This window comes from Bufo bufo, chromosome 3, assembly GCF_905171765.1.
Source record: "Bufo bufo chromosome 3, aBufBuf1.1, whole genome shotgun sequence".
Taxonomy (NCBI): Eukaryota; Metazoa; Chordata; class Amphibia; order Anura; family Bufonidae; genus Bufo; species Bufo bufo.
The window spans coordinates 53,863,442-53,879,513 of record NC_053391.1 but is presented as its reverse complement, the minus strand read 5'-3'; the positions used below and the strand labels follow the sequence as shown (position 1 = coordinate 53,879,513).

The following is a 16,072-nucleotide window of genomic DNA, read 5'->3' as shown; positions in this document are numbered from 1 at the left end:
CCTCTGACAACTTCTTCTACGGATTCTGTAGTTGTGGTAGTGGTTGTGGCGATGCTTGTAGTCCGCTCGGTGGCTTCCTCAAAGGGTTCTTCAGGTTCCTCTTCCATATCGTCTCCATCATCTTCATCATCATCAACCTCTTCTTCCTCCACTTCTACAACCTCTTCCTCCTCTTCTTGACGTCCTTGAAGGGCTTTGTCGTCACTGCAAAATAATTTACAAACCTTTAGCTTATCAGAAATCCAATCAACATCGCTACTTAGTAAAGTAAGACTTTTTTAAGTCTGGTCACTGTCTGCCACAAACACAGAACACTCACCTTGTGAGTGATTACAGGGCAGATCTTTACTGAAATGCAATGTAACTTATTGATTTGTGCACCTACTATAACCATAGTATACCAAATTTGGGTATTTTTTTTTCTCGTTGAGTTAATTTATTATACGCAATTATATAACGCTGACATATTCTACAGCACTTTACAGACATTAGCATCACTATGAAAGTATATAGAGAGACTGAGCACTCACCAGCTTATCGAACAACTATCGAATATCCATCGAATATTCTAACCACTTATACACCTGGTTTTATATTTATTTGCCCTTTTTACTTTTTTACTTTTTTAGCATTGTCTATTTCACTGCATTATAGGTGCATATTTTATATCTTATTGTCCTTTAGTTATTACTTTGATCTCTTATTGCCATAGTTTTATTGCATTATAGTTTTAGGGCTATTTATAAATATTCTATTAATAAATTAAATTGTTATATATACACTTGTTCTTGGTCTTCAATTGGTCCAGCTGGTGAGTGCTCAGTCTCTCTATATACTTTCATACGCTATTTCATTTATGACTGGGTGAGTCATAACAGACTTAGTAGCACCCACTTCCATAGCCGCATACAGAGTGAGCCACCATACCCTGATCAACACTTCATTAGCATCACTCTGTCCCAAATGGGGCTCACAATCTAAGTTCCCTATCAGTATGTCTTTGGAGTGTGGAGGAAACCCATGTAAACATGGGGAGAACATACAAACTCCATGCAGATGTTATCCATGGTCAGATTCAAACACAGGACCCCATTGCTGGAAGGCACCAGTGCTAACCACCGAGCCACCGTGCTTCCTTCAATATAGAGAAGGAAACTCACCAGTAGGCTGACTGCTGACAGTATCGCTAGATTTCACTTTCTCCTCATCAGAAGCAGCTGTGAGGAACAGTTAACATTAGATATGAGCAGATGAGCGGTAAATGAATCAAATTCGACGTGAATTTTTGAAAATTTCAATTTACATCCAAATTTTCGGTGACCTGATTCAGGCGAATTTTGGGGAGGAAAGAGAATGAGAGAAACGAGAGTGAAAAATAAATAAGAATCTAAAAATGTGAGACTAGAGAGTCATAGTAGACCTCAGATTGTCATACACACATTTTCAGCCCAACTGGAGCACTTTCAGTTCGGGTGGAATCAAACCGATCGACTGATTAGGCTGAATCAAATTTTGAGTGATCTGCTTGTCTCTATTTACCATCCTAACCTTGTAAAATTCAGGGCAGTACCCAATGCTCCCGGTAGTGACAGAAGCCCACACCCATGCACGTCCGGCCTAGCAAATAGTAAACTTGCGAGTTTAAGACTAGGGATGCTGAAGGACACGTCTCTTTTTATTTGGTATTTTCACTGTATTCAAATTTTTATGCCTATGACGTCACCAAATCCTCTTCCTAGAAGGCAACATATGAGAGGATTATCACACCTCAACAAGATTAACAGTGGAGCTCGAGGGAGGCAATGAGATTATGAAAGAAGAACTGCCCATGCAAGTAGAGCTTTTCACGGGAATATTTTTTATGGCATGTTAATAAGATATTAGACTATTTTTTCAGATCCACCACATTTGCCCACATTTCCATGGGATTTCTTTATTCTTAGGAATGGCAATGGTCGACTCTGAATAATCCAGCCTGTTAAGTACATTTTTCAGTAGACTACAGATGTTTGAAGCCCCCATACCACATCATATGGTTAGAGGATCCTTCTGACTTTACTGTCAATATCTAAATTATACATTATATTAGTCTACAGGACTCTAGATATTACCAGTAAAGTCAGAAGGATCCTATAACTTAGAAACTGCATAATAAGACAATAAATCATGTATTAGTAATTGTAAAGCAGGTGCATGGATTAAAATAATTTAAAAAAAGTTCCAAACCCTCCCCGTTCCAGCGCTGCTGATGCTTGGTTTTCAGGACTGCACATATATGCACATAACATGTCACGTGACATGCACATATTACACGTGACCATCGCAGCCAATCACTGTCGTGCTGTGTATAGGTGAGGCCAGTAAGGCCCCTTTCACACGAGCGAGTATTCTGCGCGGGTGCAATGAGTGATGCGAACGCATTGCGCCCACACGGAATCCGGACCCATTCATTTCAATGGGTCTGTGTACATGAGCGTTGGTTTTCACTAATCACTTGTGCGTTGCGTGAAAATCGCAGCATGTTCTATATTCTGCAATTTTCATGCAACGCTGGCCCCATAGAAGTGAATGGGGCTGCGTGAAAATCGCATCTGAAATCAAGTGCGGATGCGATGCGTTTTTCACTGATGGTTGCTAAGGAGATGTTGTTTGTAAACATTCAGTCTGTTATCACGCGCGTACAAAACACATTAAATCGAATTGCACTCATACGATAAAAACTGAACAACTGAAGGCGATCGCAGACCAAACTGAATGAACCTGCTTGCGAAATCGCGCATTTTTCACTCAACGCATCCGGACCTAATCCGCTCACGCTTGTCTGCCAGGGGCCTATTTGTCTGCAGTGGTCAAGGGTGGTACATGGGCTGTCATCACAACCGAAAACATGATCTAATGGCTGCGGCAGTTACAGCAAGGGGGTCCAGAATCTGAGTATGGTAAAGGGGGTCCAGAATGCGAGTATGGTAAAGGGGGTCCAGAATGCGAGTATGGTAAAGGGGGGTCCAGAATCCGAGTATGGTAAAGGGGGGTCCAGAATCCGAGTATGGTAAAGGGGGGTCCAGAATCCGAGTATGGTAAAGGGGGGTCCAGAATCCGAGTATGGTAAAGGGGGTCCAGAATCCGAGTATGGTAAAGGGGGTCCAGGATCCGAGTATGGTAAAGGGGGTCCAGGATCCGAGTATGGTAAAGGGGGTCCAGGATCCGAGTATGGTAAAGGGGGTCCAGAATCCGAGTATGGTAAAGGGGGTCCAGAATCCGAGTATGGTAAAGGGGGTCCAGAATCCGAGTATGGTAAAGGGGGTCCAGAATCCGAGTATGGTAAAGGGGGTCCAGAATCCGAGTATGGTAAAGGGGGTCCAGAATCCGAGTATAGTAAAGGGGGTCCAGAATCCGAGTATAGTAAAGGGGGTCCAGAATCCGAGTATGGTAAAGGGGGTCCAGAATCCGAGTATGGTAAAGGGGGTCCAGAATCCGAGTATGGTAAAGGGGGTCCAGAATCTGAGCATGGTAAAGGGGGTCCAGAATCTGAGCATGGTAAAGGGGGTCCAGAATCTGAATTATTTTTTTTTCTGTTAAAAAAGTATAAGGCAGGGAATGTATTAACTAACTCAGAAAATCCCTAAAAGGCAAATGATACATGGCAACATTTTGGTGGAGCGCGACTCATAAAAGGGGTTGTCCAGGTTTGGGAAAACATGAATGCTTTCTTCAAAAAACAGCTCCACATCTGTCCACAAGTTATTTGTGGTATTGCGGCTCAGCCACAATTAATTTAACAGAGCCTAATTGCTATACCAGACAACCAATGGACTGGAGTGGTGCTGTTTTTGGACAAACGGCAGCCATGTTTTTGTAATTCTGTACAACCCTTGCAAAGTATCCCTATGATAAACAAGGTCTCTGTCTGTGCCTGAAACTAGTGTTGAGCAAACTTGTGTTTTCAAGTTCAGAGTACAAGGTTCGGATTCGGGTTATCTAAGAATTCTGAATTTCCATAACGGAAATCTTAGATAAACTGAACCCAAACCTTGTACGCCGAATTTGAAAACACAAGTTTGCTCAACGCCACCTGCAACTGCTGAAAAAACTCAGTTTGATTGTGGTTTTTTTTTTTTTTTTTTACTTTCACAAGGTCACCCGCGACCATGTTTCCGAGAGGGAAACAATGAGGTTGCAGTAGCAGTATAGCCTTATAGACCTCAAGGTGCTAATGGGTAAAAACTTTTCAATTGCTTTTGGAAGAAAGACTGGGGTTCCTTAGGCCTACCAGAGAACATGGGCCAGAGGGTCCACTACCCATCTATACAGAGCATGTGGGCATCTACTTTTTATTCCCTTGATTATTTTTTTCTTTTCATTTTACGCCCATGATGTAATATATTTGACTCACCCCATAAGAAAGAAATCCCAGTGTTTACTCCAAAGTCACCTCGAAACGGGGTTGTCTTCTGCCTGACCTTTGAAGCTCATTACAGTGTCAGAGCCCGAGTCCACTGTAGGACGATCTGGTACTTCAATGGGACAATCTGACCCTGTCTTAGGATACTTTCTTGAAACTGCTTTGCTGAAACCGCTAATTCAGATATTGGATTATACTGTAGAAAATACGATTCCTGAAAACGGCTGAGGGCAAATCATGCAACCATTGGTTTGGAAAGCTTGATTCCTCTAGGTCAGGATTCCTGGCTTAGCCTAAGAGAGATGTAACTAATTGCACGGCTTGTACCCAGCGGGGTTCTGAAAGAAAAAAACGATGCCGACTCCACGGTCACATTTACAATCTTTGATGTCTTAAATTCCTTTCGGTTTATCTGACAAAAGTTATGAAAACCATTTAAAAGCTTGATCCCGGCATTCAAAGTCAAATTCTTCTTTTGTTACCGTGAACGCAAGTTGTTTAAATATATAATGTCACTTAGCGGGCAGGCAGCTTAGTAAATCCAATTCTAACACTGCAGAGAGTGTCCACACCTCAATCTGCCCAGAACGTGGTACGCCAATTTACATTGTGGATCTCTGCCGCAGAATTCACTTTCTGCAATGAAGAGAGTGAAACTGGCAGCAAAAGTAATCCGTACAATATGGTGCAGACTGCGGATCCACCATATGAAAATATATTCTCACCGTTCTTCAATGCTGGCCATTTTTAACTCTACCCAATTAGGACCCAGTTATGGTCACCAATGTTTGCTGCATTGACTAATGAGAGTCTGAAGTAGTCTGAGATCTACCTCCTGCCTAACCAGACGTATTACTTCTCCAGCTAATAGCTGATAGTTCAACAAAAAGTCAGGACATGGAAAGTGGATTCCTTGAACAAGACATGGAAGACCCAATGTTCTCCAATTGAAGTATATGCAGCTTACTCTTCTGGACGTGCCATCCTAGAGCTCAACGGCTTAGATCACTGACACCTTCTAGGCACCCTGCTTCTCTGTCCAAAGTATCATTTCTTCCTACGGACTAACCAGGGACAGGGCAACCTCTCTTGGTGTAAAAGGCAGGGGTTTCAGAACGCAATCCTCTCCAGTCTTGGCCCCTAAAGTTCAGTATGACTGCTCTCATATGGATAATCATTCATGTAATTGCCCCCCAGGCCTCTTCCCCATCAATTCCTTGCCTATCTAGAATACATATTCTCCATTTCGATCGCTTCTCATTTGGTCCACACAAGTCTAGTTCTCTCCCAACCTATTCCTTACGGTTTTTACTATACGAACACCTCCCATGACAGCTCTTTTCAATAAGCTGCTCTTACAGGGAAACACTAGACGGTTACAGTAGTTCTGTCACATGGCGAATGGCTATTTCTCTACACCGTTATCTCATCAGTGCACTAAAGAGACACACACATAGGGAGTCATTTATAATTAGATATATGCCACTTAATGTATCTCTGTCGCAGACTCTGTTGCAAAGGGGATTTGCAGCCAAATCTGTGACTTCTTCCCCTTCCACACCACATACGCCAGTTCTAAAAAAGGGGGTTGTGGCGTGGGCGGGCTAGACCGTCTTAAAGGGAGTCTGTCACCTCCATAAGGCCATATACAGTGCTTACATGGCTCTGTAGCACACCTATACTGGATTGTAACGGTACCTTTGTTCTTTTCTTTAGACTTGCACAAGAAGGAAAAACTAAGTTTAATTAATATGCAAATGAGCACTCGCAAGTGCCCAGGGGCGGCGTTCAGTGTGTAAGTGCCCAGGGGCGACGTTCAGTGTGTAAGTGCCCAGGGGCGACGTTCAGTGTGTAGGTGCCCAGGGGCGACGTTCAGTGTGTAAGTGCCCAGGGGCGACGTTTAGTGTGTAAGTGCCCAGGGGCGGCGTTTAGTGTGTAGGTGCCCAGGGGCGGCGTTCAGTCAGTGTGTAGGTGCCCAGTGGCGGCGTTTAGTGTGTAAGTGCCCAGGGGCGGCGTTCAGTCAGTGTGTAGGTGCCCAGTGGCGGCGTTTAGTGTGTAAGTGCCCAGGGGCGGCGTTTAGTGTGTAGGTGCCCAGGGGCGGCGTTCAGTCAGTGTGTAGGTGCCCAGTGGCGGCGTTTAGTGTGTAAGTGCCCAGGGGCGGCGTTCAGTCAGTGTGTAGGTGCCCAGTGGCGGCGTTTAGTGTGTAGGTGCCCAGGGGCGGCGTTCAGTCAGTGTGTAGGTGCCCAGTCGCGGCGTTTAGTGTGTAGGTGCCCAGGGGCGGCGTTCAGTGTGTAGGTGCCCAGGCTGCTCTGCCTTCTTTTCACTTTACTCCTCCCCAGTCTCTGCCTTTGCCCGCCCTCCAAGTCTCTTGCCTCATCTATAGGTCCGGCCGAGGGCATGCGCACTAGGTGAAGCGATGCAGTGCCCACAATGGGCATCACCGTGTGCATGCCCAAGCCCGGCAAAGCAGTGCACAGGCGTGGGATCTTGGTCGGACCTAGCGATGACGTAAAGGACTTGGAGGGCGTGCAAAGGAAGAGGCTGGGGAAGAGTAAAGTGAAAAGAAGGCAGAGCAGCCTGGGCACCTACACACTGAACGTCGCCCCTGGGCACTTACACACTGAACGCCGCCCCTGGGCACTTGCGAGTGCTCATTTGCATATGAATTAAACTTAGTTTTTTCCTGCTTGTGTAAGTCTAAAGAAAAGAACAAAGGTACCGTTACAATCCTGTATAGGTGTGCTACAGAGCCATGTAAGCACTGTATATGGCCATATGGAGGTGACAGACTCCCTTTAATAAATGACCCTATTATTATCCACCCACCTGCAACATTATGAGTACGGACACGACAACCAATTGGTTTGTAAAAAAAATAAAATACAGGCAGGTTATAGCTCTTCTTACCTCAAAGGTGCCCTAGGCAGCTGCCTACTCTGCCTTCCCCTAGCTACCATTAACTTCAATGGAGCAGCACTGCAGTGACGAGCACTGTCCACTACAATGTTCACTGTACAGAATAGTTTTGTCGGTGACTTACAGCAATAGAGCTACACAGAACTGCTGATTGTCAGGGGCGCAGAGTGCTGGTACCCACCGATAAGCTAGTGATGTCCTTTACTGAAGATAGGCCATAATTTAAAATGGCTGGACAACCTCTCAAACTTCAGATAACATTATGAGCGCCCAAAAAAGCATCTCAAGATACATTGAAGATAATTAACTCAAGGGCTTAAAAAATGGAGAAGTAAAAGCACAACCGGAAAATCATTTCCCTTCCAATACGAATCAAAGGCGCTTGGATAGCTTCCTGTACATTTGTTCACCCGACTCTTGCGGAATAACTGTAGCAAAAGAATTAAGGAGCGCATTGTCTAATTTTCCTTCCCCCTTTTGGAAACAATGACAAACGATTTGAAACCTGAAATGAACCATTACAAAAAAAAAATAAAAAATCCTGACTTATTGAGAACATCTTTGTCTCCGCTGTCTGCCGGGCCTATCGGAGACATTAATCTCGGCAAGAAATTTGCTCTTTTGCATCTAAATGTTTTTTGAAGTCGGTATTTTCAATTAAGATGTAGAGAGCATTGTGCTTCTAAATGAAAGAAGAATCCTAATCGCCAGTGTTAAATTCACTATATTAAAAAAGAGAGAGCCCATAACGACTTGGTATCTGCACATACTTATCTCGTAACAGATTACTTTAATACTTGACTGGAGAACAATCTGTCGGCAATAATGAACGAGTGATCCAGTGGCATTATGGCACTAGGGAACGAATGCTTGGAAACAAATACCAAACATGTTATATACAGGGCGTCATTTAATATTAGAGAACTCATTATTTCACCAATTTATAGGGGCTGTCCAGGATTTTAGGTACTGGCTAAAATATTTATACTTTCCTGCTCCTCGCCACTCTATTCAGAACCGTAAGTAACTATGGCTCACCTCCTCCCCCTCCCTGCACAATGACCTCTGCATGGGTCACAGAGCATATCCACAACACTCATTAATGAGTCCTCTGGAGACACCTCATTCTTATCCCCGTCAAGCAGATCCTACTGCCTGATCTGGCACAAATGCACACAACGTGTTTTGTCTGGCCCAAACTTGACATTTATGTCAGAAAGTGGCCAGATCACCGCCGGATCCCTGGTGATCTGTTGAATCCGGCAATGCTGCATCTGGTGAACACCGGCAGACTGTTCTCTGCCGGAAATGTTCACCTGAATTCTTGTTAATAGTGAAGAGCATCAGCTCATACAAGATAGCTGCCCCCATAATCAGGATGGAATATGGCTAAAATCAGCTCTATTCAGGCTCCGAAGCTTCCTGGCTTTCATCAGTGGACTTCCAATTACAACCTGTCATCTTCTGCATTGATGGGGTCACGTGCTTAGCTGCAGCCAATGACAGGCCTCCATGGTGATGTCTCTAAGCCATGCATTGGCTGTTACAGCAGCACAGGCGATCCCGTTTGTGTAGAAATTTACAGGTGGAGACCAGATGCCCAGTGAAGATAGCCTGGGAACCACAGAGCCCGAACAGAGCGGCAGACAGCAGACTTAGCGCTCTTAACGGGTCTTTTTTTTCTGATTGTAGATTCTTTTATTTCATTTTTCATATATGATTATGGGGGCAGCTATCTTGCGTGAGCTGCTATTCTGCACTGCTAACAGCAATTCAGGCAAGTAGGAAACTTGAGAGGACTTATTGATTAGTGTTTTTGGCATGTTGTGTGACCCGTGCAGAGGTCACTGCGCAGGGAGGGGGAGGAGGTGAGCTGTATTTATTGCTTAGGGTTCATGGTGGATCTTTTGCTATTTGCCTCAAGTTTCAAAACTTATGTAGGTGTTAGGCCAAGTTCACACTTCAGTTATTCGGTCAGTGTTTTCTAGTTATTGGGAGCCAAAACCAGGTTTGGGTCAAAAACACAGAACAGGTGCAGATCCTTCCATTATACCTTATTTCTCAGTAGGCTCATAATAACTGATGGAAAGAACTGACCCAAAAACTGAAGTGTGAACTTGGCCTTACCTGTCATTGTAATGATAAGTCTGCAGAGAAGAGATCTCTACAGAACAGGGAATTTCAGTAATTTAAAAGAGAGAAGAAAAATGCACAATCATGATTTTGAGAATACAATCTCTTTAAACCTAATCTCCAAATAAATCCACGAGCTTCTCTCTTGGTACCAATCAAAACCTCTGAGAACCTTTCTGTTCAGGACTTCTCATGGGTCTCTTTTCCTCTTTACAATTGCCTTCTTCCACTCTCCAAACCATCAAGCACACTATATATACTATATATACTATAAATACTGACCTTCTCTAAGGCTGTACAGTGCTTCCTCAGGATACAATATTTTCCTCATACAATGGACTTTTCTGACCCATCGTAGTTTAAACTAGACTCAACATACAATGCCCCAGACTCCAATCCAACCAATCAAGGTCACTTCTCTGGTAAAATGGTTTCAAAATACTGGTAATGGTTGTCCTGGAACCAATTAACACTGTAACTTCATGGACCATTGTATTCACATTGGAGTTGGAGATTCCATTAGAGGTCTCTGTTACAGATTTTGAAAAATTTGAAGGAAGGAATACCATGCATTGCTATTCCTTCTATCAAATGGCAGTGACCATGATGAAACCCAACAGACTCCAATATAAGCCAAAGTGTCCATGGAGCATTGATGGTTTCATAGGACTGTTATGACGAAGAAGCTATGTGTAGGGTTGAAATGTGTAAGCCCCTTTTACGGGTGATTTTTGGCAATATGGTTTTAATTGGGATGAAATTAAGTCTGTGGTTTTTAACAGGGACAGAAGATGGGGACTGAATATTGTCCTTTTTGTTGTATTCCCATTAAAGGGGTTGGCTGGGATTAAAAGAGAAGGGTTTGCTTCGACCCTCCTCGTAGCAACGAATGACCCAATTCACTTGAATGGAGATGAGCTGCAAGACCATCCCCAGACCATGAATAAGTGTGGTGCTGTTTTTGAAACAAAAAAAGAGAAGAGAAATGGACCTTTTCTAATCCAGGTGAATGACTTGGTGTTTGATCCTTACACTGATCAACAGTCAACACGAAGCTAAGACACATGAGTGGAAAACACATGATTGGAAAATTTCCAATCGACCGGCACAGTATTTAGGGGCTTCTGAAACGACATAACAAGCGGTGTCTGGATGGGCGCCCTGATAAACGGAGAGCAGATAAAAAAATTTCCCAGTCATTATATCTCAGATTAGATCCATTGTTTCTGTACAGCGCTAGTTCATCACAAACAGTCACAGTTGTATACCCCGGTGCCGTACGCTGCTGCAGACACAGCATTCTGGCAATTGCTTTTCAAAGCGATAAGCTGCTTCATCAGTTCCTTTATTCTTCTTCTCCGCCATTAGCTGCAGTGTTCACAGACCCGTCTCTCTCTCGGACTTGTGTGAGTTTAGAACCGGAGCAAGGGAAACCAATTATCTCCACGCTGTCACCAGTGCAAGGCCAAGATCAATGATGTCAAATGAAATGAATTCATGCGCCTGCAGATGAGTGGGAAACTGCTGTAGTGCGGGCGGTAACGTGGAGCCGCTCAGACAGGTAGACCAGCTCCCAGAGCCGCTGCCCACACATGACTCTTGCCACCCTATGTTAGCATTACATTTTTCAAAATTTAGCAAAGTGCTATTTTACTATAAATTACCATACCATACGTACTTGGTGCCAATCTATCAGAGAGCATTAGAGAACCCCCCAAAAAAAAAAAAAAAAAAAAATAAAATTATATTTTTTGAGAGAGAGAGTGTGTCAGTGACTTTTATCCCATGGGAAGCCAAATGAAAGGAACGACGGCTAACATGTGAGCAGGGGATGATGGCCCGAACTGTAATACAAGTCCGCCCAATTTTGCAAGAACTTGTGGACTTGAATGTAATGTGAAACTAGGAAAATATTCCAATCATTAGAGAAAACGGACAAGCTATGAGGAAGCTATAACGGTGGGCACCCAAAAATACAAAACAATGGGGGTCATTTACAAACAGATATACGCCACTTTTTGGCATATATATGTTGCAGATTGCAGCAGAAAGTATATTTGCGTCACGTTCTACGACTTTTCCCCGCTCACGCCAGGTCTAAAAAAGGGGGACGTGGCATGGACGGGGGTGAACCAGCGGTTCCATCTCATTTATCATTTTCTATGACTGTTTTAGACGTAGAAAATGGTATAAATCTACACCAGCAAGGGAGCTGGCGTAGATTAAGACAGGCGGTGGATACGCCAAAGTTTTGTAAAGGCCTGCATATTACAACGGATGCTTAACCCCCTTAGATGCCATAGTCAAAAGCAACCACAATATCTAAGTTGGACATTGGAAGGGGGATTCATCTGTCACCTCCCAAAACTTCTGCAACACAATCACAGGGTGCCAAAGGTCTGTCACAGCAGCTGGGGCTCTAATTAAAGCCACTGGCTCTGCCCTCTTTACACACCTATGAGCCCCAATTTTCTTCTTAGATGATGCAGTCAATAGCGAGTGTAGCATTAAAGTGCTTGGCAGGTTTTCTATATTGATGACCTATCCTCAGAATAGGTCATAATTATCAGATCGGTGGGGGGTCTGACTGCCGCCACCCCCGCCAATCAGCTGTTTGACGACAACACAGCGCTCCCGCTCGCCATCGACATCACAGTGGTGAGCGGTGTAATTGCAACTCCTCCGTCCCATTCACAAGAATAGGACATGGTGTTCTGTCTGCATTTTTTACGGCCCCATTGAAATAAATGGGCCTGCATCTGATTCGCAAAAAAATGTGGATCGGCTGCAGACCGAAAATGTGGTTGTGTACATGGGACCCAAGTAGGTTAGATATGGGGGGGGGGGGGCTCCACCACTGTGATGTGTGGGATGCCGATGGGTTGTCAAGGCAATCAATGGGGCCTATTGGGATGCCCGACAGACATACCGTACTTCATGGCAATACAGAGGTTTTGCAGTGTATTATATGAGCAATCAGAGGATCTCAGAATAAAGACCCCTACTTGGGCTTCAAATAAGTGAATTAAAAATAAAAAATCTGGAAAAAAACACCAATACAAAACACCCAATATCTTATAATTGGTAATAAATAATATCTACGATTTGCCCACTGAGTACATGGTATTATATTTTATATTATACATTCCTTTCATTTTCTTCTTTTCTAGGATGTTTTTGGATTTACAACAACTGCAGCATCACTAATAAACTATACATGGAAGCTATGCGCACAGGATAAACTGAAGGAGAACGGAAAGTGGGTCAGTATGGCGGTACGTGTATCTGGCACAGACACATGGGTAATGTATGTCCCCGCCTGGGGGAAGGAACGTCATCTGTGCAGGTAATTAGTCAGCCATATGTCCATTCTAGTGAAAACCCTCGTTTATCGTCAAATTCCCTCTTTACACCTGTAATTGCTCTGGTGTGTAGCCCATCCTCCGTACCTACGAGTACTCCCGAGGTATTAATTACCATGATGTGACTTATCCGGAACGCTCACTCCATATTAATGACATAATCTCCTGTATACAGAAGCCTGATGCCGCAGCGTTTCTTCGCACACAGTTACACCGTCCCATCCGGATACTCGTTCCCGGGCAGCGATCAGCCAAGATACGAGGAAATTCTCATCTGCATCTTTTATCTGGTCTAGCGGTGCACCTTCCATGAGGGCAGACCATGTGTCGGGGAGAAAGGAAGGATGCGCTGAACTCTTTCTTCTGTTCACAATATGAAAAAACTGCATTTTCATGCAGTCGCCACTATGGGGTGCTCAGTCCAAAGACATTTTAACAGTGACCATTGCTGTCAATGGCAACTTTATAAATTCCTATAAACTGAGCTCCCCCTAGTGGTGGCTTCAGGCAGACAGATTTATAATACACTGAGGGAAGGAGCAGACACAGAGCTGTATGGGGAAGATCCTTCAGTGCATTTATGCCAGTTGTCTGGTAAACACATTGGAGAATACGGTGTTCAGAATAAAGCACCTGTTACGCTTTTTCTGACACAGATGTGGGTGGATTTTTTTAAGCAAAATTTCTTCAACTTCTTACAAAAAAAAAAAAAACACACACTAAACTTTGCTATGGAGTCATATGAGATCTGTGTATGCCCCGAATGTGGTAGGAAAAAAAAAAAAAGAAATCACTTGCTAACTCTACATCCCTCCATCTAAAAAAGGGATGTGCTGCTGACATATTATGCAGTGTATTGGGGGGCGGGGGCGCATTATCTATCACTCTTACCCCCCCCCCTCCAAGCACAAAAGAGTCAAAATGAAGCTAATAACGGCCGTCAATCGACTGGTATTTGTTAAAAATTTGCCAGAATAAAAGGACCATAACTTATAATAGTCGTTATTTATATAGCACCAACATATACCATAGCGCATAACAATTCAGGGAATACACATATATAAAAAAAATAAGACATCAAAACGTAAGGCCTCATGCACACGATGGTATCAGTTTTGGAGACAGCAAACCATCCATGCGCCACCCAAATTTTTTTTGCGGCCCAGAAGAGGACATGTTCTATCATTTTCGGAATGGACCTACGGATGGGGACAGCACATGGATGTCATGGCTAGGTCATCAATATTACAATCCCATAAAAACCCTTCATTTAGGCTGCCGGGAGGCACAAATAATCGTTGTGTCCCCTTACTATGGACTATGGCACTGCTGCCATATGGTGGTTCATATAGTGCCGACTGTAGGGGCCATTTCCCTGCCCCTGGAGGAAAAGAACTGTACTATGGCATCCAAAGTTGCAAATTTCTCTTTCTGTCAAATTCATATGGAATCCAATAGAAAAAAACGGCTTCTTTGCATGAACTCCCAGGCATACAGAGATATAGTCGGAGCCCGTGCAAGTCTATGGATGTCGGAGTCGGAGTACATTTGTGTGTGTGAGCCCTAAGGCCTCTTTCACACATAGAAACATAGAATGTGTCGGCAGATAAGAACCATTTGGCCCATCCAGTCTGCCCAATATACTGAATACTATGGATAGCCCCTGGCCCTATCTTATATGAAGGATAGCCTTATGCCTATCCCATGCATGCTTAAACCCCTTCACTGTATTTGCAGCTACCACTTCTGCAGGAAGGCTATTCCATGCATCCACTACTCTCTCAGTAAAGTAATACTTCCTGATATTACTTTTAAACCTTTGCCCCTCTAATTTAAAACTGTGTCCTCTTGTAGCAGTTTTTCTTCTTTTAAATATGCTCTCCTCTTTTACCGAGTTGATTCCCTTTATGTATTTAAAAGTTTCTATCATATCCCCTCTGTCTCTTCTTTCTTCCAAGCTATACATGTTAAGGTCCTTTAACCTTTCCTGGTAAGTTTTATCCTGCAATCCATGTACTAGTTTAGTAGCTCTTCTCTGAACTCTCTCTAAAGTATCTATATCCTTCTGGAGATATGGCCTCCAGTACTGCGCACAATACTCCAAGTGAGGTCTCACCAGTGTTCTGTACAGCGGCATAAGCACTTCACTCTTTCTACTGCTTATACCTCTCCCTATACATCCAAGCATTCTGCTGGCATTTCGTGCTGCTCTATTACATTGTCTTCCCACCTTTAAGTCTTCTGAAATAATTACTCCTAAATCCCTTTCCTCAGATACTGAGGTCAGGACTGTGTCAAATATTCTATATTCTGCCCTTGGGTTTTACGCCCCAGGTGCATTATCTTGCACTTATCCACATTAAATTTCAGTTTCCAGAGTTCTGACCATTCTTCTAGTTTTCCTAAATCCTTTTCCATTTGGCGTTTCCCTCCAGGAACATCAACCCTGTTACATATCTTTGTGTCATCAGCAAAAAGACAAACCTTACCATCGAGGCCTTTTGCAATATCACTTATGAAGATATTAAACAAAATTGGTCCCAGTACAGATCCCTGTGGAACCCCACTGGTAACATGACCTTTTTTTGAATGTTCTCCATTGACTACAACCCTCTGCTGTCTGTCACTCAGCCACTGCCTAATCCACTCAACAATATGGGAGTCCATGCTCAATGACTGCAGTTTATTGATAAGTCTTCTATGTGGGACAGTGTCAAAAGCCTTACTAAAATCTAGATATGCGATGTCTACTGCACCTCCACCGTCTATTATTTTATTCACCCAGTCAAAAAAATCTATAAGATTTGTTTGACATGATCTCCCTGAAGTAAACCCATGTTGTTTTTCATCTTGCAATCCATGGGATTTTAGATGTTCCACAATCCTATCCTTTAATAGGGTTTCCATTAATTTGCCTACTATTGATGTCAGACTCACTGGTCTATAGTTGCTCGATTTCTTGTGAATGGGCACGACATTTGCCAATTTCCAATCTTCCGGGACGACTCCTGTTACTAATGATTGGTTAAATAAATCTGTTAACGGTTTTGCCAGCTCACCACTAAGCTCTTTTAATAATTTTGGGTGTATCTCATCAGGCCCCTGTGACTTATTTGTCTTTACCTTAGACAGCAAACTTAGAACATCTTCCTCTGTAAAGATACATGCATCCAACGATTTATTAGTCATCCTTTCTAGTGGAGGTCCTTCTCCTTTTTCTTTTGTAAAAACTGAACAGAAGTATTCATTAAGGCAGTCG

The 16,072-nt window shown here is 43.4% G+C and overlaps 1 protein-coding gene across 3 annotated transcripts in view; it reads right to left on the bottom strand.

Annotated features, from left to right (window-relative positions):
• LOC120994554 (amyloid beta precursor protein) overlaps positions 1-16,072 on the bottom strand; it is a 243,880-nt gene that overhangs the window by 71,956 nt on the left and 155,852 nt on the right. For all 3 annotated transcript variants that reach the window (XM_040423206.1, XM_040423205.1, XM_040423208.1), the window contains one exon: positions 2-204. In XM_040423206.1, the coding sequence (XP_040279140.1) occupies positions 2-204 (203 nt within the window). The remainder of the gene's footprint in view (position 1; positions 205-16,072) is intronic.